Source organism: Balaenoptera borealis (genome assembly GCF_965194805.1).
Source record: "Balaenoptera borealis genome assembly, chromosome: 4".
NCBI classification, from domain to species: Eukaryota; Metazoa; Chordata; class Mammalia; order Artiodactyla; family Balaenopteridae; genus Balaenoptera; species Balaenoptera borealis.
The window spans coordinates 9,924,283-9,946,075 of record NC_138861.1 but is presented as its reverse complement, the minus strand read 5'-3'; the positions used below and the strand labels follow the sequence as shown (position 1 = coordinate 9,946,075).

Sequence of the window (21,793 nt, the reverse complement as noted above, 5' to 3'; positions counted from 1 at the left end):
GGTACTAGGAAGGGGGGTCCTACAGTAGCAAATACCTAAAAATGTAAAAGTGACTTTGGAATTGGGTAATAGGCAGAGGCTGGAAGGGTCCTAAGGCAGTGATAGAAAAAGCCTAAATTGCCTTGAAGAGACTGCTGATAGAAATATGGACATTAGAGGAGATTCCAGTGAGGGCTCAGAAAGAAAAGAGGAGAGCTGTAGAGAAAGCTTCTACTATCTTAGAAAATACATATATTAAATCATAAACAGAACAGTGCTAGGAATATGGATATTGAAGCACTCTGGTGAAGTCCCAGATGGAGATGAAGAACACATTATTTTTTGGAAATTTGAAAACGGCGATCTTGCTATAAAGTGGCAGAGAACTTAGCCAAGTTTTGTTCTAGTGTTTTATAGAAAGTAGGACTTCTAAGTGATAAACTTGGTTATTTAGTAGAGATTTCTGAGCCAAGTACTGAAAGTGTGGTCTGGCTTCTTACAGTACGATGCAAGGGGAAAGAGATAAATAAAGAGGGAATTGTTAAACAAAAAAGACCTAGAGAGGAGACTTTCAAGACGGCTGAAGAGTAAGACGCAGAGATCACCTTCCTACCCACACATACATAAGAAATACATCTGCATGTGGAACAACCCCTACAGAACACCTACTGAACGCTGGCAGAAGACCTCAGACCTCCCAAAAGGCAAGAAACTCCCCACGTACTTGGGTAGGGCAAAAGAAAAAAGAAATAACAGACACAAAAGAATAGGGGCGGGACCTGCGCCAGTGGGAGGGAGCCGTGAGGGAGGAAAGGTTTCCACACACTAGGAGCCCCTTCTTGGGCGGAGACTGCGGGTGGCGGAGGGGGAAGCTTCAGAGCCGCGGAGAAGAGCGCAGCCACAGGGGTGCGGAGGGCAAAGCGGAGAGACTCCCGCACGGAGGCTCGGCGCCGACCAGCACTCAGCAGCCCGAGAGGCTTGTCTGCTCCCCCGCCGGGGCGGGCGGGGCTGGGAGCTGAGGCTCGGGCTGCGGTCGGACCGCAGGGAGAGGACTGGGGTTGGCGGCGTGAACACAGCCTGAAGGGGCTAGTGCGCCACGGCTAGCCGGGAGGGAGTCCCGGGAAAAGGTCTGCAGCTGCCGAAGAGGCAAGAGACTTTTTCTTACCTCTTTGTTTCGCGGCGCGCAAGGAGAGGGGATTCAGAGCGCCGCCTAAACGAACTCCAGAGACTGGCGCGAGCCGCGGTTATCAGCGCGGATCCCAGAGGCGGGCAGGAGACGCTAAGGCTGCTGCTGCCGCCACCAGGAAGCCTGTGTGCGAGCACAGGTCACTCTCCACACCGCCCCTCCCGGGAGCCGGTGCAGCCCGCCACGGCCAGGGTCCCGTGATCCGGGACAACGTCCCCGGGAGAGCGCACGGCGCGCCTCGGGCTGCTGCAACGTCACGCCGGCCTCTGACGCCGCAGGCTCGCCCCGCCTCCTCCGTACCCCTCCCTCCCCCCCCATCCTGAGTGAGCCAGAGGCCCCGAAGCAGCTGCTCCTTTAACCCCGTCCTGTCTGGGAGGGGAACAGACGCCCTCAGGCGACCTACACGCAGAGGTGGGTCCAAATCCAAAGCTGAACCCCGGGAGCTGTGCGAACAAGGAAGAGAAAGGGAAATCTCTCCCAGCAGCCTCAGGAGCAGCGGATTAAATCTCCACAAACAACTTGATGTGCCTGCATCTGTGGAATACCTGAATAGACAACGAATCATCCCAAATTCAGGAGGTGGACTTTGGGAGCAACTGTAGACTTGGGGTTTGCTTTCTGCATCTAATTTGTTTCTGGCTTTATGTTTATCTTAGTTTAGAATTTAGAGTTTATCATCATTGGTAGATTTATTTATTGATTTGGTTGCTCTCTTCCTTTTTTTTTTTATATATAGATACATATATCTTTTTCTCTTCTTTTGAGTATGTGTATGCTTCTTTGTGTGATTTTGTCTGTATAGCTTTGCTTTTACCATTTGTCCTAGGGTTCTGTCTGTCCGTGTTTTTTGTTTGTTTGTTTTTTTAGTATAGTTTTTAGCACTTATTATCATAGGTGGATTTCTTTATTGGTTTGGTTGCTCTCTTCTTTTTTTAAAATTTTTATTTTTTTAATTTTTAATAATTTTGTAAAATTTTTGATTTTAATAATTTTATTTTTTTTCTATCTTTTTTTTCTCCCTTTTCTTCTGAGCCGTGTGGCTGACAGGGCCTTGGTGCTCCGGCTGAGTGTCAGGCCTGTGCCTCTGAGGTTGGAGAGCTGAGTTCAGGACACTGGTCCACCAGAGAACTCCCAGCTCCACATAATATCAAACGGCAAAAGCTCTCCCAGAGACCTTCATCTCAATACTAAGACCCAGCTCCACTCAACGACCAGCATGCTACAATGCTGGACACCCCATGCCAAACAACTAGCAAGACAGGAATACAGCCCCACCCATGAGCAGAGAGGCTACCTAAAATCATAATAAGGTCACAGACACCCCAAAACACACCACCGGATGCAGACCTGCCCACCAGAAAGACAAGATCCAGCCTCATCCACCAGACCACAGGCACTAGTCCCCTCCAACAGGAAACCTACACAACCCAATGAACCAACCTTACCAATGGGCTCAGACACCAAAAACAACGGGAACTACGAACCTGCAGCCTGCGAAAAGGAGACTCCAAAGACAGTAAGTTAAGGAAAATGAGAAGACAGAGAAACACACAGCTGATGAAGGAACAAGGTAAAAACCCACCAGACCAAACAAATGAACAGGAAATAGGCAGTCTACCTGAAAAAGAATTCAGAGTAATGATAGTAAAGATGATCCAAAATCTTGGAAACAGAAGGGAGAAAATACAAGACACGTTTAACAAGGACCTAGAAGAACTAAAGAGCAAACAAACAATGATGAACAACACAATAAATGAAATTTGAAATTCTCTAGAAGGAATCAATAGCAGAATAACTGAGGCAGAGGAACTGATAAGTCACCTGGAAGATAAAATAGTGGAAGTAACTACCACAGAGCAGAATAAAGAAAAAAGAATGAAAAGAATTGAGGCCAGTCTCGGAGACCACTGGTTCAATATTAAATGCACCAACATTTGAATTATAGGGGTCCCAGAAGAAGAAGAGAAAAAGAAAGGGACTGAGAGAATATCTGAAGAAATTATAGTTGAAAACTTCCCTAACACGGCAAAGGAAATAGTCAATCAAGTCCAGGAAGTGCAGAGAGTCCTATAAAGGATAAATCCAAGGAGAAACACACCAAGACACATATTAATCAAACTATCAAAAATTAAATACAAAGAAAAAAACAGCAGCAAGGGAAAAACAACAAATAACATACAAGGGAATCCCCATAAGGTTAACAGCTGATCTTTCAGCAGAAACTCTGCAAGCCAGAAGGGAGTGGCAGGACATATTTAAAGTGATGAAAGGGAAAAAACCTACAACCAAGATTACTCTACCCAGCAAGGATCTCATTCAGATTCAACGGAGAAATTAAAACCTTTACAGACAAGCAAAAGCTAAGAGAATTCAGCACCACCAAACGAGCTTTACAACAAATGCTAAAGGAACTTCTCTAGGCAGGAGACACAAGAGAAGGAAAAGACATACAGTAACAAACCCAAAACAATTAAGAAAATGGTTACAGGAACATACATATCGATAACTGCCTTAAATGTAAATGGATTAAATGCTCCAACCAAAAGACACAGACGGGCGGAATGGATACAAAAACAAGACCCATACATATGCTGTCTATAAGAGACCCACTTTAGACCTAGGGACACATACAGACTGAAAGTGAGGGGATGGAAAAAGATATTCCATGCAAATGGAAATCAAAAGAAGGCTGGAGTGGCTATACTCATATCAGATAAAATAGACTTTAAAATAAAGACTATTACAAGAGACAAAGAAGGACACTACATAATGATCAAGGGATCAATCCAAGAAGAAGATATAACAATTATAAATATTTATGCACCCAACATAGGAGCACCTCAATAAATAAGGCAAATGCTAACAGCCATAAGAGAGGAAATTGACAGTAACACAGTCATAGTAGGGGACTTTAACACCCCACTTTCACCAATGGACAGATCATCCAAAATGAAAATAAATAAGGAAACACAAGCTTTAAATGACACATTAAACAAGATGGACTTAATTGATATTTACAGGACATTCCATCCAAAAACAATACAATTTCTTCTCAAGTACTCAAGGAACATTCTCCAGGATAGATCATATCTTGGGTCACATATCAAGCCTTGGTAAACTTAAAAAAATTGAAATTGTATCAAGTATCTTTTCCGACCACAATGCTATGAGACTAGATATCAATTACAAGAAAAAATCTGTAAAAAATATACAAATGGGGGCTAAACAATACACTCCTTAAAATCAAGAGATCACCAAAGAAATCAAAGAGGAAATCAAAAAATATCTAGAAACAAATGACAATGAAAACACAGTGACCCAAAACCTATGGGATGTAGCAAAAGCAGTTCTAAGAGGGAAGTTTATAGCAATACAATCCTTCCTCAAGAAACAAGACACATCTCAAATAAACAACCTAACCTTACATCTAAAGCAATCAGAGAAAGAAGAACAAAAAAACACTAAAGTTAGCAAAAGGAAAGAAATCATAAAGATCAGATCAGAAATAAATGAAAAAGAAATGAAGGAAACAATAGCAAAGATCAATAAAACTAAAAGCTGGTTCTTTGAGAAGATAAACAAAATTGATAAACCATTAGCCAGACTCATCAAGAAAAAAAGGGAAAAGACTCAAATCAATAGAATTAGAAATGAAAAAGGAGAAGTAACAACTGACACTGCAAAAATACAAAGGAACATGAGAGATTACTACAAACAACTATCTGCCAATAAAATGGACAACCTGGAAGAAATGGACAAATGCTTATAAAAGCACAACCTTCCGAGACTGAACCAGGAAGAAATAGAAAATATAAACAGACCAATCACAAGCACTGAAATTGAGACTGTGATTAAAAATCTTCCAACAAACAAAAGCCCAGGACCAGATGGCTTCACAGACGAATTCTATCAAACATTTAGAGAAGAGCTAACACCTATTCTTCGCAAACTCTTCCAAAATATAGCAGAGGGAGGAACACTCCCAAACTCATTCTATGAGGCCACCATCACCCTGATACCAAAACCAGACAAAGATGTCACAGAAAAAGAAAACTACAGGCCAATATCACTGATGAACATAGATGCAAAAATCCTCAACAAAATACTAGCAAACAGAATCCAACAGCACATTAAAAGGATCATACACCATGATCAACTGGGGTTTATCCCAGGAAAGCAAGGATTCTTCAATATATGCAAATCAATCAATGTGATACACCATATTAACAAATTGAAGAAGAAAAACCATATGATCATCTCAATAGATGCAGGAAAAGCTTTTGACAAAATTCAACACCCATTTATGTTAAAAACCCTCCAGAAAGTAGGCACAGAGGGAACTTACCTCAACATAATAAAGACCATATATGACAAACCCACAGCCAACATAGTTCTCAATGGTGAAAAACTGAAACCATTTCCACTAAGATCAGGAACAAGAGAAGGTTGTCCACTCTCACCACTATTATTCAACATAGTTTTGGAAGTTTTAGCCACGGCAATCAGAGAAGAACAAGAAAGAAAAGGAATCCAAATAGGAAAAGAAGAAATAAAGCTGTCACTGTTTGCAGATGACATGATACTATACATAGAGAATCCTAAAGACGCTATCAGAAAACTACTAGAGCTAATCAGTGAATTTGGTAAAGTAGCAGGATACAAAATTAATGCACAGAAATCTCTTGCATTCCTATACAGTAATGATGAAAAATCTGAAAGAGAAATTAAGGAAAGATTCCCATTTACCATTGCAACAAAAAGAATAAAACACCTAGGAATAAACCTATCTAAGGAGACAAAAGACCTGTATGCAGAAAACTATGACACTGATGAAAGAAATTAATGATACAGATGGAAAGATATACCATGTTCTTGGATTAGAAGTATCAACATTGTGAGAATGACTATATGACCCAAAGCAATCTACAGATTCAATGCAATCCCTATCAAACTACCAATAGCATTTTTCACAGAACTAGAACAAAAAATTTCACAGTTTGTATGGAAACACAAAAGACCCCCAAATAGCCAAAGCTATCTTCAGAAAGAAAAGCAAAGCTGGAGGAATCAGGCTCCCGGACTTCAGACTACACCAGAAAGCTACAGTAATCACGACAGTATGGTACTGGCACAAAAACAGAAATACAGATCAATGGAACCAGATAGAAAGCCCAGAGATAAACCCACGCACATATAGTCACCTTATCTTTGATAAAGGAAGCAAGAATATACAATGGAGAAAAGTCAGCCTGTTCAATAAGTGGTGCTGGGAAAACTGGACAGCTACATGTAAAAGAAAGAAATTAGAACACTCCCTAACACCATACACAAAAATAAACTCAAAATGGATTAAAGACCGAAATGTAAGGCCAGACACTATCAAACTCTTAGAGGAAAACATAGGCAGAACACTCTATTACATCAATCACTGCAAGATCCTTTTTGACCCACCTCCTAGAGAAATGGAAATAAACAAATGGGACCTAAGGAAATTTAAAAGGTTTTGCACAGCAAAGGAAACCATAAACAAGATGAAAAGACAACCCTCAGAATGGGAGAAAATATTTGCAAACGAAGCAACTGACAAAGGATTAATCTCCAAAATATATAAACAGTTCATTCAGCTCAATATTAAAGAAACAAACACCCCAATCCAAAAATGGGCAGAAGACCTAAATAGACATTTCTCCAAAGAAGACATACAGATGGCCACAAAGCACATGAAAAGATGCTCAACATCACTAATTATTAGAGAAATGCAAATCAAAACTACAATGAGGTATCACCTCACACCAGTTAGAACGGGCATCATCAGAAAATCTACAAACAACAAATGCTGGAGAGGGTGTGGAGAAAAGGGTACCCTCTTGCACTGTTGGTGGGAATGTAAATTGATACAGCCACTATAGAGAACAATATGGAGGTTCCTTAAAAAACTAAAAATAGAATTACCATATGACCCAGCAATCCCACTACTGGGCATATATCCAGAGAAAACCGTAATTCAAAAAGACACATGCGGGGGCTTCCCTGGTGGCGCAGTGGTTAAGAATCTGCCTGCCAATGCAGGGCACACGGGTTCGAGCCCTGGTCGGGGAAGATCCCACATGCCGCAGAGCGGCTAGGCCCGTGAGCCACAACTACTGAGCCTGCGCGTCTGGAGCCTGTGCTCCGCAACAAGAGAGGCTGCGATAATGAGAGGTGCGGGCACCGCGATGAAGAGTGGCCCCCGCTCTCTGGAACTGGAGAAAGCCCTTGCACAGAAACGAAGACCCAACACACCCAAAAATAAATAAATAAATAAATTTTTTTAAAAAAAGACACATGCACCCAAATGTTCATTGCAGCACTATTTACAACAGCCAGGTCATGGAAGCAACCTAAATGCCCATCAACAGACGAATGGATAAAGAAGTTGTGGTACATATATACAATGGAATATTACTCAGCCATAAAAAGGAACGAAATTGAGTCATTTGTTGAGACGTGGATGGATCTAGAGACTGTCATACAGAGTGAAGTAAGTCAGAAAGAGAAAAACAAATATCGTATATTAACGCATGTATGTGGAACCTAGAAAAATGGTACAGATGAGCCGGTTTGCATGGCAGAAGTTGAGACACAGATGTAGAGAACAGACATATGGACACCAAGGGGGGAAAACTGCAGTGGACTGGGGATGGTGGTGTGCTGAATTGGGTGATTGGGATTGACATGTATACACTGATGTGTATAAAACTGATGACTAGTAAGAACCTGCAGTATAAAAAAACAAACAAACAAAACAACTAATACTAAACTTTCATTGGGTTATTTGTATGGAAATATGTTAATATAAATGTTTCAGACATTACATGAAATTTCTAAAAATCTCATATGTTCTGGTATAATGTTATAAGTCATAATCCTAGTTATTACTTTAAAATGTATATCTCAGAAATAACTAATTTTCTGGTCAACTGCATTATTATGAACTTTCATCAAATCTTTAACCGTGGTCATTTTTAAGTCTTTTGTCATTTACAGACAGTTCTGGGTGTACTCTGATGCTTTTGCAAATATGTTCCTATAAAAGGGTTTCATCTTCAAGGAATTCATGGAAATGACTCTGACAAGTACAGGTTTCTGGTAACTGACTGTACTGCTGAACTGAATGAATAAGCATTTTCAGAACTCTAATGAAAAACTGATGAACTCATATAAGTGCTAACAAAAGATCAAGATGAAAAAAAAATTAATTACATGGGACTGAGTGAACTGATGAGCATGAGTGTAATTTTTGTGACTTTGTTTGAATTAAAAAAAAAAATCCCACAAGGACTCAGAGGCAAAGAATATACAAATCAATTTTCACTGCAAAGTAAAGGAGCTGTTACAGTGGAGGATTACTGGACTGAATGTCAATATTATGACATAGTATGAGTGTGTTTCGTGTTTGGTAATTGCAATCATTGTTGCTTTTGTTGTGGACATCCATGTACAATGCTTGGTGTCAGTCTATTTCTCTCTTGTAAAAATAAAATACAGTGTGTGTGTGTGAAAAAAAAAATGGACAGGTAATAAAATGAATTTAACCTAGGGGAAAAAAAAAAAAAAAACTACAACGAGGTGTCACCTCACCCCGGTCAAAATGGCCATCATCAAAAAATCTACAAACAATAAATGCTGGAGAGGGTGTGGAGAAAAGAGAATCCTCCCACACTGTTCATGGGAATGTAAATCGGTACAGCCACTATACAGAAGAGTATGGAAGTTCCTTAAAAAACTAAAAATAGAGCTACCATATGATCCAGCAATCCTACTCCTGGGCATATACCCTGAGAAAACCATAATTCAAAAAGATACACATACCCCAGTGTTCACTGCAGCACTATTTACAACAGCCAGGACATGGAAGCAACCTAAATGTCCATCAACAGAGGAATGGATAAAGAAGACGTGGTACATATATACAATGGAATATTACTCAGCCATAAAAAGAATGAAATAATGCTATTTGCAGCAACATGGATGGACCTAGAGATCGTCATACTGAATGAAGTAAGTCAGTCAGAGAAAGACAAACATCATGTGATATCACTCATACGTGGAATCTAAAAAAATGGTACAAATTAACTTATTTACAAAACAGAAATAGAGTTACAGATGTAGAAAACAAACTTATGGTTACCAGGGGGGAAGCTGAGGGATAAATTGGGAGACGGGGATTGACATAAACACACTACTATATGTAAAATAGATAACTAATAAGAACCTACTGTATAGCACAGGGAACTCTACTCAATCCTCTGTAATGACCTAGATGGGAAAAAAATCTGAAAAAGAGTGGATATATGTAGGTATAACTGATTCACTTTGCTGTACAGCAGAAACTACACAATACTGTAAATCAACTGTACACCAATAAAATTATTTTTAAAAATCTAATGACAGAATGGCCATTATCAAAAAAGCTAAAAACAAAAAATGCTGGAAAAGGTGTGGTGAAAAAGGAACCCTCCTACACTCTTGGTGGGAATGTAAATTGATACAACCACTATGGAGAACAGTATGGAGGTTCCTTAAAAAACTAAAAATAGAACTACCATATGACCCAGCAATCCCACTACTGGGCATATACCCTGAGAAAACCATAATTCAAAAAGAGACATACACCCCAGTGTTCATTGCAGCACTATTTACAATAGCCAGGACATGTAACCAACCTAAATGTCCATCGACAGATGAATGGATAAAGAAGATGTGGCACATATATACAATGGAATATTACTCAGCCATAAAACGAAATGAAATTGAGTTATTTGTAGTGAGGTGGATGGACCTAGAGACTGTCATACAGAGTGAAGTAAGTCAGAAAGAGAAAAACAAATACCTTATGCTAACGCGTATATATAGAATCTAAAAAAAAAAAAAAAAAATGGTACTGATGAACCTAGCTGTAGGGCAGGAATAAAGAGGTAGGCATAGAGAATGGACCTGAGGACATGGGGTGGGAGGGGGAAGCTGGGGCGAAGTGAGAGTAGCATCGACATATGTACACTACCGAATGTGAAATAGCTGGTGGGAAGCAGCAGCATAGCACAGGGAGATCAGCTTGGTGCTTTGCGATGACCTAGAGGGGTGGGATAGGGAGGGTGAGAGGGAGGCTCAAGAGGGAGGGGCTATGGGGACATGTGTAATGCATATGGCTGATTCGCTTTGTTGTGGAACAGAAACTAACACGGTACTGTGAAGCAATTCTACCCCAATAAAGATGTATTAAAAAAAAAAACTAATGAAATTTGCCCTGCTAGGTTTATAATTTGCTTGGGACCTCTGGCCCCTTTCCTCCTCCTTTTAGAATGAGAATGTCTTTCCAATGCCTGTCCCACCACTGTATTTGGAATAATCTGTCTGGTTTCACAAGTTCACAGGCTATAGAAGAATTTTGTCTCAGGATGAATCAAACCTTAAGTCTCACTCATACCTGACTTAGATGATATTTACACGATATATTAGTCCAGACTCTCCAGGGAAACAGAACCAATAGGAAGTGTGTGGGCATATGTGTATATACATATACAAATAGAGAGAGAGATTATAAAGCATTAGCTCACGCAATTATAGAGGCTGACAAACCACAAGATCTGCAAGCTGGAGACCCAGGAGAGCAGATGATGTAGTTCTAGTCCAAAAGCAGGCAGGCTCGAGACCCAGGAAGGGCTGATGCTTCCATCAGAGTCTGAAGGCAGGAAAAAACTGATGTCCCGGGGCTTCCCTGGTGGCACAGTGCTTAAGAATCCGCCTGCCAGTGCAGGGCACACGGGTTCGAGCCCTGGTCCAGGAAGATCCCACATGCCGCAGAGCAACTAAGCCCGTGCGCCACAACTACTGAGCCTGCACTCTAGAGCCCATGAGCCACAACTACTGAAGCCCACGCGCCACAACTACTGAAGCCTGCGCGCCTAGATCCTGTGCTCTGCAACAAGAGAAGCCACCGCAATGAGAAGCCCACGCACCACAACAAAAGAGTAGCCCCCCGCTCGCCTCAACTAGAGAAAGCCCGCGCACAGCAACAAAGACCCAACACAGCCAAAAATAAATAAATAAATTTATTAACAAAAAAACAAAACTCATGTCCCAGCTCAAAGGCAGTCAGGCAGGAGGAGTCCCTCTCACTCAGCCTTTTTCTTCTATTCAGGCCTTCAATTGATTGGATGAGACCCATGCACGTCAGGGAAGGCAATCTGCTTTACTCAGTTTCCTGATTCAGACGTTAATCTCAACCAGAGACATCTTCACACACATACCCAGAGTAACGTCTGACCAAACATCTGGGTACTCCATGGCCCAGCCAAGCTGACACAGAAAACTAACCATTACAGAAGAGACTTTGGATTTAGAGTTGATGCTGGAACAGGTTAAGACCTTGGGGGATGCTGGAACTGAGTGAATGTATTTATAGGTGAGAAAGACATGAATTTGGGGGGGGGGGGAGGCAGAGAACAGTGCATTATAGGTTGGACTGCGTCTCCCTAAAATTCATGTATTAAAGTCCTAACCCCCATTACCTCAGAAGGTGACCTTATTTGGAGACAGGGTCTTTACAAAGGTTATCAAGTTAAAATGAAAGTATTAGGGTGGGTCCTAAGGCAATAGGACTGCTATCCCTATCAAAAGGGGAAATGTGGACACAGACCTGCACAGAGGGAAGACAATGTGAAGAGACACAGGGAGAAGACAGCCATCCACAAGCCGAGGAGAGAGGTCTGGAGTAATCCCTTCCCTCACAGCCCCCGGAAGGATGCAACCCTGCCAACACCTTGGTTTCGGAGTTCTAGCTTCCAGAACTGTGAGACAATAAATTCCTGTTGTTTAAACCACTTAGCCTGTAGTATTTTTTTACAGCAGCCCTAGCAAACTAATACACAGACTCTAATCTCTGTCAATTACTATTGCTCTCACCATATTCTCTTCTTTAATAGTGATCATTAACAGTTATGGAGTGTTTACTAGGTGCTAGTCACTGCAATAAGTACTTGGATACACGCCACCTCAGTGAATACTCAAGGCCACTCCTTGAGTAAACTTTACGGTATAAGAATTGTGACTCAATAAAAAATATACAAACAGTCAAGAAAAAACAACTTTTTTGAAGTTGATGTGATCATTATCGCAATTTCACAACTGAATTCAACAAAACAACTAGTATAAGGGCAGGGGCAGAAATTGAAGCCAGATGTCTGAGTACAGACCTGTGCTCTCAACCACCTGATCAAAGTGCCGTCCCTTACCCCACCGCACTTTCTTCCAATGTGACAGCTGTGTGAGAGATTACGATGTGCCGAGATAGCTCATCGTGCTATTCACAGCTTTGTGTTACTTGCAGCTCCACAGTACACCCGCGTCCACAAAGCCCATAAAATGAGACAACTCTTATCGAGTTAATTTTTAAACACACAAATTTAAAAAAGCAGGTACTATATGTATTGCCAAGGGTTTTCAGAAGTCTGAATCCAAACTGTAGTCAGGGTCTTTTTAAAAGCTTGTCAAACCGGTTCTGAAATTAATACAGAAAGTCCAAGGAACTAGAAAAGCAAAACAATTTTGAAAAAGAACAGAGTTAGCCAACTGGAATTACCTAACTTCATGACTTATTATTATAAAGCTACAGTTATCAAGTGTGGTATTGGTGAAAGGACACACAAATCAATGCAACAGAACAGAAAGTCCAGAAATGGATTCACATGTACATGGACAGTTAATTTTTGCCAAATCTGAATGAGCAATTCTGTGGAGAAAGGATAGTATTTTCAATAGAAGTCGCACTGCATCAACAGAATATTCATATGCTAAAGGTATATATCCCTATACCTGACACCTATTTAAAAGTCAACTCAATATGGATAGGAGTCTAAAAGTGAAACTTGAAGTTGTAAAACTTCCGGAAGAAAACATAAGACCAAATCTTTACGGCCTTGAAGTTGGCAAAGATTTCTTAAATATGCCACCCAAAGCATAATCTATAAAGAAAAAGTTAATAAAATGGATTTATCAAAATTTTAAATATCTGCTTTTTGAAGACACTATTACAAAAATGAAAGACAAGCCCCAGACTGAAAGAACATATTTACAAAACACGTATCTCACGTAGGACTTGTACCCAGAATATATAAAAACATTAAAAAATTAATGAGAGCAAAAACTTCAATTTAGAAAATGGGTGAAAGCTCTAAACAGACATTTTATTAAAGGAGATATATGAGTGACACATAAGCACGCTGGAAGATAATATCTTTAATCACCATGGACACATACACAGCTGAGATGAGGGGACAAAAAACCAACAATACCAAATGCTGGCGAGGGTGTGAAGCAACTGCATCTCTCAGGCACTGCTGGTGTGAAGGCAAGGGGTTCAGCCGCTGTGGAAAACACCGTGAAGTTTCTTATAAAGTTAAACCCACGTTTACCGTATGACCCAGCAATTCCACTTCTAGATACTTAGCCAAGAGAAATAAAGACCTCTGTTCACACAGAAAATCTGCTGATGAATGTTCACAGCAGCATTATCCGTAATCACAAAAAAAAACTGGAAATAACTCAAATGGGAATATTACTCAGTAATAAAAAGGAGCAAAGTACCAATACAGTGTACGGAACACCGCTGATGAATCTCAAATTCATTACGCTGAGTGAAAAAGGCTCCCCACGTATGATTCCATTTACGTGACGTTCTGGGGAAAAGACAGAATTACAGAGACAGGTAACAGATCAACGGTTGCCAGGTCGGGCAGGAAGGGAAAGACCGGGAGCGTATCTGGGGGAGACGAGGTTACTGCTCTGCAGTTCGATTACTGTAGTGTTTACAGGACTCTGTATGTCTGTCAAAGTATATCCTAAAAGGGTAAACTTTATTGTACACAAATTAGATCTCAATACAGACTTAAAAAAAAAAAAAAGAGTAGCCTTGAGACCGGCTGGGACCCTTTGCTGCAGCGCTGGCACCTGGACAAACATCTCCTCCAGCAGGAAAATACAAAGAAAGCAGAAGGGACTAAAAATAACCGCATGCGTGCCCAGTTGGGGCAAATTACGAACAAGGTACAAAAAGACCAAAAACCCAACGTCACTTCTGAGGAACCGGGAGCAAAGGCAGGGTACCAGGAACCGAAAGCAGGGTACTGCGCATGCCCCCTGCACAAAGACCCACCAAGGGACTGGGCAGACCAGCAAAGCTACCCCTCTGGCCTGACCCCTGGACCCATTCCTACCCTCGCCCCAGATGAGGAACCCACTCACCTCCCCGCTTAGGGAGTGAAAAGGGAAACTGTTACGTGCTTTAGCTCCCTTGTGCTGTAGCACTAGTCCCAATAAAGCCTTGCTTGAATTTCTTACCTGGCCTCTTATCAGCTTCTATTGATTAAGGAGTCCAAGAACCCCATAGCTTAAGGCGAAGTTTAAAATTTTTTTTTAAGATGGGAACATAAAAATCCTAAAAGACGGGCACACCCTGGTGGTCTCAAGCAAGTTAAGTTAGTTAAGTAGATTTGAATAAAGTTTGGGTCTTGTTTTGTTTTGTCTTTTTAAAGTATGTCACAGCTTCTATACTACAGGAGTTTGAAGGCCTGGTTTCTGCCCGATTCTGCCAATCAGGTGATACATAGTTGTAAGAGAATATTTATTTCACTTTCTTTTTCTGCTGCTAAGTTCCTTATTTTTAAAAATGAGAAAAGGCATTCCTAACCTCAAGGTAGCTTTAGTTGGCTGATCCTATACATATTCCATATATGATATATGGAATATGTATACGATCAGCCAACTAAATATAGATACATTATTACAGCAAATTCAGTCAGAGTTAAGATTGAAATTTAACAAAAAAAACCTCAAGTCATTACAAACGCTAACAGGGAAGCAGATAATAAATTATCTGGAACGGAATTAAGAAAGTAAGTAATAGGAATCACAAGTACCAAAAAAAAACTAGCATGTTTGCTAATGGGAATACACTGGGCCTTCTGTAAATAGTAACTTTCTTTGTGGATGGGCACAAAGATGTCCTTTTGTAAGAGAATTATTATTGCAGGTTATCTTTGTGGATTAATAAATGCAATTTAATTATTTTACAAACAAAACACTTACGAAGTGCCCACCAAGTGTCAGCGCTAAGTGCTTTACATATTATTAACTAATATCCGCAAGAATCAAAAGACGGCACCAAATGTACTTAGGGAAGTAATTTCCTTACAGTCACAGGTTTTATGGAAAAGCTTCAGCAAGTCCCAGTATAACTGATGAAGGAAAAGCATTTATATCAGTCATGGTGAATTTGAAACCACTCCTGAAGAACCCCTGTAAAGATCGTTTGCGTTCCATACCTAAACTATGTGCCCTTATCCTTACTCAAGAAGCTATCTTTCTGATTTAATAAATGAGGAACTAAAGTGTCTACTCACATGGCTATTAGAGAACAAGAGCTCGGTATTTAATAGCTTTCCTCGATGTTCTCATACACGAATCACCGGTAAGAGCCATAGCACGGGTGCTGAACGTGCCTCGGGGACAATGCCTGTACGTGCGTGTGTGTGTGCCAGCGCGTCCCCAAGGAACGGCAGTCCTAAACACATGCTTCAGGCCCGGGAAGGCAGGGGGCCCTCGGCCCGGGCCTCAGGGCTTACACGGTCTTGCTTTCTTTGGCCCTCCTGCCGCTTTATTCCTCCCCAGAGGCCAAGGGCTCCGAGGACCCTTCGAGAACATTCCAGGATACCGGCGTTCCGAGATTCCCTATCCAAACGGCTCCAAAGCTGCTTCCAGGGTCCGTCTAGCTGGGAGAAGACCCTGCCACCAGTATATATGCTGCTAGGCTGGGAGAGGGGCTGCGGGGGGGGGGGCAGGGGTGATGGGGGGCATGTAAACTGCACGATTCCCGCCCCCATCAGCACACGCACCCGGGTCCTCAACGGGGTGGGACGGAGCCCGCCCTCCCCGCGCCTCCACTCTCGGGAGAAGAATTCAGTGAAATCTCAGGTGCTTAAAGACGGCTCCCCAGGAGTAAGGCAGAGACGCCCTGCCAGCGGCAGCCCAGCGCCAGCTAAGGGGAGATGCAGACAAGCGCCAAGCCAGGCGCACTGGCGCATGGCGATGAAGCCCTTCCCCGCGGCGCGTCCCCGCCGCCAGCGCCAGCCCCGCTCTGCCGCGGGGGAGGCGTGCGCGGGCGGCCGGGCACGGTCGCTAAGAAACGGGTCCGGACGCCGCCCGCAGTGCGGGGAGACGGCAGCGCAGCATCGGCGGGCGGCGGGCGGCGGGCTGGCGCGGCTCGAGGGCCCGACCATCAGCTGATCGTGGGGAGCCAGTCAAGCGCCCGCGGGGGCAAAGGGCGGGGCCGCGCCAACGTCCCCGCCGCGGCCGACGTCAGCGCCGCCTGCCGCCTGCCGCCTGCCGCCTGCCGCCTGCCGCCTGCCGCCTGCCGCCTGCCGCCTGCCGCCTGCCGCCTGCCGCCTGCCGCCTGCCGCCTGCCGCAGGATCGCTGGGGCGCAGCTCGCGGGCAGCTCTGCGCGGGGGCCACCGAGACCTCTGCGCTGCTCCGCGAACATGGCCGACTCGGAGAACCAGGGCCCCGCGCAGCCGAGCCAGGCGGCGGCGGCGGCAGCGGCAGCGGAGGCGGCCGCGGCGGCGGCGGCGGCGGAGGAGGTAATGGCGGAAGGCGGCGCGCAGGGGGGAGATTCTGACAGCGCGTCCGGCGACTCCGACGGCGCGGTCGGTCAGACGGCTGAGGAGCCCCAGACGCCTGCGGAGAACGCCGCGAAGCCTAGAAATGACTTTATCGAGAGCCTGCCTAACTCGGTGAGATGCCGCGTCCTGGCGCTCAAAAAGCTGCAGAAGCGGTGCGATAAGATAGAAGCCAGATTTGATAAGGAATTCCAGGCGCTGGAGAAAAAGTATAACGACATCTATAAGCCCTTGCTCGCTAAGATCCAGGAGCTCACCGGTGAGATGGAGGGGTGTGCGTGGACCTTAGAGGGTGACGACGAGGAGGACGAGGAGGAGGAGGACGAGGAGGAGGAGGGGGGGGAGGAGGACGAGGAGGAGGAGGGAGAGCCTCCGGCAGAGGCTGCAGCGGAGGCGGCGGGCGCCGCCGCCGAGCATGAGGGTCCCCGCGCTGCAGTGTCTGACGACGCCCAGAAATAAGCGGGGGCAGAGACTGCAGACCAGAATGACGACGCAGATGAAAAACCCCCATTTTTTTTTTTTTTTTTTTTTTTACACACATCGGTGGACTTGAAAAGGCTCAGGTTTTGGACCAAAATACAATGTGAATCAATTCTGACATTCCTAACATCATATTAAATCGACGCAGTCAGATTCTGGCCAGCCCGTTCCCAGTCTGAACACCGATACACCAAAAGGTGTTGCGAACGAGTTAAATTTGAAATGGTTTTTTCGTGATCTCTTCTGCGAGGACTGGAGTTGAGGCTTCCGAAGGGTGCCAAGTAGACGTGAAGGAAAGAACGTCACTTGGAGACCCTTGGATCACACACTATCATCACACTACGCGCAGACACCCAAGCCGAGACTGAACATGTTCTCAATATGCCTAATTCTGCAATTTCTTTAGTCTTGCATTTTTCCAGCGCGGAAGCGGCAGAACCCAAGGAAAAAAATCTCATCTTTAAGACTTTGCTTTCGTAACCCAGACATCGGCTTTGCACTTCAGAGAAGCGTGATGGGAGGGAGGAAGCCGGTGCCGGAGATCATGACAGTGCTGTTAATGAGGCCCAGAAAACTGCCACTTCAGATTCTAAAGACTGCTCTGAATATTTGGTTCTGAGAAGGAGGGTGTATTAACCTGTACACTCTTGTCAACATACGTGTTCATTATTTACAGTCTCGTGCTTAGGTGTTTTCTTGGTAGTGTCTGTTTACAAAGGTGTTAAAAAAAAACAAACCCAATGTTTAAGTACTGATCCCTTTAGCATTTTACAAACATTAATTTACTTGAAGAGATGTAGAATCTAGTAAATTCTGTAAAGCATGTGTATCCAATGTTATGTTTGATCCTTGTGATGTCTTTTTGTCTTGTAGCTTTTAGAATGTAGCTGTGAAAATTATCAGAACTCTTCACGGAAGCTAATGTGTGGAAAAAATATATACTTGAACAACCAATCCAACTGTGTGTCCCCACCCCCAGCTCAGAAGTAGAAGGGGTTTAAGTTTGCTTGTGTTAGCTGTGCCTTCATTATGTTGCTATGTAAATGTGATATATTAAATATAAAATGGTGCATAATCAAATTTTTCTGCTTGAGAACAGACTGTCATACAGTAAAGGATTTTTAGGAGGACACATTTAATGTAAAGACTCTTAGCTTCTTTGTGGGTTTTGAATTGTGTGATCTATAAAGAAATTTAAGCATAACGTTGTTTACCACTGTGGTGTTAATAAAACAGTATTTTCAAAAAACAAAAGGACTCATACCCTGACTTCCTGGAATCAAATCCCAGCTCTGCCTCCTATTAGCAGTGAATCTTGGGCAATTACATTAATCTGTGTTCAGTTTCTCCTCATCTATAAAAGGGGGTAGTAACAGTCCCTTCCTCACAGATTATTACGAAGAACAAACTAGTTAATTTACATAAATCCCACAGACCAGTGTCTGACCCTAAGTGCTCAAGATATTTTAGCTATTATTATTATGGTTATTATTATTAGATGAAAGATAAAGATGATGATTGGAAATTCAATCCTCCTAAATTACTAAAGAGGAAAAAATACATATTATATTCCTAAGTTCATGATATTACTGTTAAAGAAGTGGCCTTTAATTCATAAACACAGGTAGTTCAATAAACTTGTTTTGTTTTCCTCAATATAAAAATCAGGTTTTGATTTCTTCCCAGAAAGGATAAAAGACTTTAATGTGACATCATGCATATATTAAAAAGTCTATTTCAACTTTGTATTTGGGCATTCTAAATGAAGTATAAAATTGAAGACCCCCCCAAAATTTTAAACACAGACGTGTTTTCTTCCATTTCCCTTAAGGGTTAAAATTAGTCAGAAGCAAAATTAGACCTCTTTACCTTAGGGAACGGAAGGAAGCTCTGACCTGTTGCTAATGGCAATAGTTGAGTGAAACCTTAATGTATTATTAATCTTCCTTAGGGCTGGGACAACAAAAAGAGAAAATCAAAATAATGTATTACATAAGTCAGTGATTATCTTAATCATGATTATCTGAAATAGAAGGAAAAAAAATCTAATAAAATTCAATATTCATTTCTTATCCCTAGGAGTAAGAGACTGTCATTTAATATTTTTCTAGATCCCACAAAAAAGCAAAAATGAATGAAACAAATAAGGTGTGTAGTTAGTGGGGGGGGAAAAAATTTTTTTTCAGGCATGTAATTACACATAGAAAACCCAAAAGAATCAACTGAAAGCTATCACATTCATAAATTTGAGGAATAGACCAACCATATAAATATATAAAAACCAATAACAAAAAAAAAAACAAACAAAAAACCAATAACTATTTCTAGCCACTACTAATGATAAAAATATATGCAAAGGGCTCTCTTTCACAGTAGAAATAAGAAATCAAAATATTTACAAAAACCTCTAATAAAAATGTATATAACCTATGAAAAGAAAAAAAAACAGTATCACAAAGAAATGTAAAAGAGGCCTTTGGAAGGTGAGACTGAATATCACAGAAGTGTCAATTCTTCCCAAATTAACTTTTAATTTATTACACTTCAAATCAAAACCCAAACTGGATCTGGAACCATATAATTACCCTAATCTTCACCTGTAAGAATAGGAAAACAATTAAGATTTTTACCTTAGAACAAAAAAAATTTTTTTAATTGAAGAAAATATATTATTAAGTATCAATTTCTAGACAGGGAAAGGTTAAATTTAGAATGATTTAAGACCAAAAGAAATAATCGACAGGCGTGACAACACAAAAATTAAGAAGTTTTAGAGATTTAAACAGACTCCACATTTTTAAAAGTAAACAGCAAACTGGGAATAAAATCTGCAATAAATACAGATGGCAAAGGGTTAATAATCTTAATATAATAAAGAGTTGATACAAATGATACGAGAATCATTTCATCTTAACAGAGAAATACGTAAAGGACATCAGCGGACGACTTTAAGAAAGGGAAGTACTGCAATCCTGTTTGGGGCAGCAAGACACGTCCTGAAAGGGCGATACTAAGTGGACCAGCCTCCAGCAGGGTCTGGAGGACACACACGCCGAGCTGTGTGCCCGGGCCAGCAATCTTCCCTTCACTTGTGGTAAGACTTCAGCTGCGGGGTTTCCCAGCTACCAGTCATACCACTGTTGGTTACTTTTCTCAGGATAAGGCACATATCTGATGCCCGTCGTAATGTCAAACAATTTCCACCATTTTCCTAACTGGGTTGATCTTTCCCCTCTGTTTCCTGCATTGCTTATTTGATCGTTCCTCAGGCAGACATAAATCTTGTGTGTTAACATGTAGCAGGATACCCTCCCTGAAGGCAGGTCAAACACTCTTACTCATAAACCTTTTTTCATCCATTTTAGGCCCAAATTAGTAAGCAATGCACAACGTAACTGGCAGAAGGAAAGGCAACCGTGCATTACACATTCAACTCAGTCTCTAAGAGCATTATGCAGAAGCCTGCAGCATGCCCACGCTCCCTGCCCAAGCACATCACAGCAGCTCTCCCTGAGAGTTTACAATTAAGCGTACACACACACATTTGCATGTGCACACACACAGACACACACACGTTTTTTTAATTGGGGTGAAATTCACAAAACGTAGCCATTTTAAATGAACAATTCAGTGGCATTTAACACATTAATAATGTTGGGCAATGACCACTTCTATCTCATTCACTTTCTTTAAACAAAAATATTTTAGAGGTAAACATCAGTAAAAAGGATCAATGCTGGGCAGAATATGTGAAGTAGCCTATGCATGGAAGAAATACAAATTTTACAAGTGAGGTCAAGTTTCTTATTAAATTAGATTAGATGTAAAAAAAAAAAACACTCAGTATTTATAAGGATTCGATGAAATGGGTACTTCTCATACATTGATGATAATGTATAAGCTGGTATAATTCATTAGCAAAATCAATTTAGTAAAAATATCAACAAATTCAAAATGATATACACTAATTCAATTTCACCCTTGGGACCTTACCATTAAAAAGAAATTTTAAAAACAAACAAAGCTTTATACATAAGATGACTGATACAGTCTTATTAAAAATGGAGGGGGAAAAGAAAGAAAAAAAAAAGGGAAAGAAAAAAAAAAGAACACAGAAACAAGCCAGATACCCAAAAGGGAAAGAGTAGAAAATACACATTTACACAGCAGGTTGTGCAGCCATTATTAAGGGTGTCCATGAGGGCTTTATAATAACATTATAGATATAAGCATTGTCTCAACCTAAGTTTAAAAATTCAGACATGCGGGCTTCCCTGGTGGCGCAGTGGTTGAGAATCTGCCTGCTAATGCAGGGGACGCGGGTTCGAGCCCTGGTCCGGGAGGATCCCACACGCGGAGCAACTGGGCCCGTGAGCCACAACTACTGAGCCTGCGCGTCTGGAGCCTGTGCTCCGCAACAAGAGAGGCCGCGATAGT

The 21,793-nt window shown here is 42.0% G+C and overlaps 2 protein-coding genes across 7 annotated transcripts in view; one reads left to right on the top strand and one right to left on the bottom strand.

Moving 5' to 3' along the window:
- The window catches only part of HERC3 (HECT and RLD domain containing E3 ubiquitin protein ligase 3), a 153,558-nt gene that overhangs the window by 16,387 nt on the left and 115,378 nt on the right, over positions 1-21,793 (bottom strand). The gene's annotated exons all lie outside the window — the stretch shown is intronic.
- On the top strand, positions 16,619-21,478 carry NAP1L5 (nucleosome assembly protein 1 like 5). The gene has a single exon (XM_082391804.1). It carries the CDS (start codon positions 16,739-16,741, stop codon positions 17,333-17,335), a length of 597 nt encoding a protein of 198 aa, XP_082247930.1. The 5' UTR covers positions 16,619-16,738; the 3' UTR covers positions 17,336-21,478.

Excerpts from the sequence above, each read along its gene's own strand:
- NAP1L5 (XM_082391804.1), top strand. The coding sequence starts at position 16,739 with ATGGCCGACTCGGAGAACCAGGGCCCCGCGCAGCCGAGCCAGGCGGCG.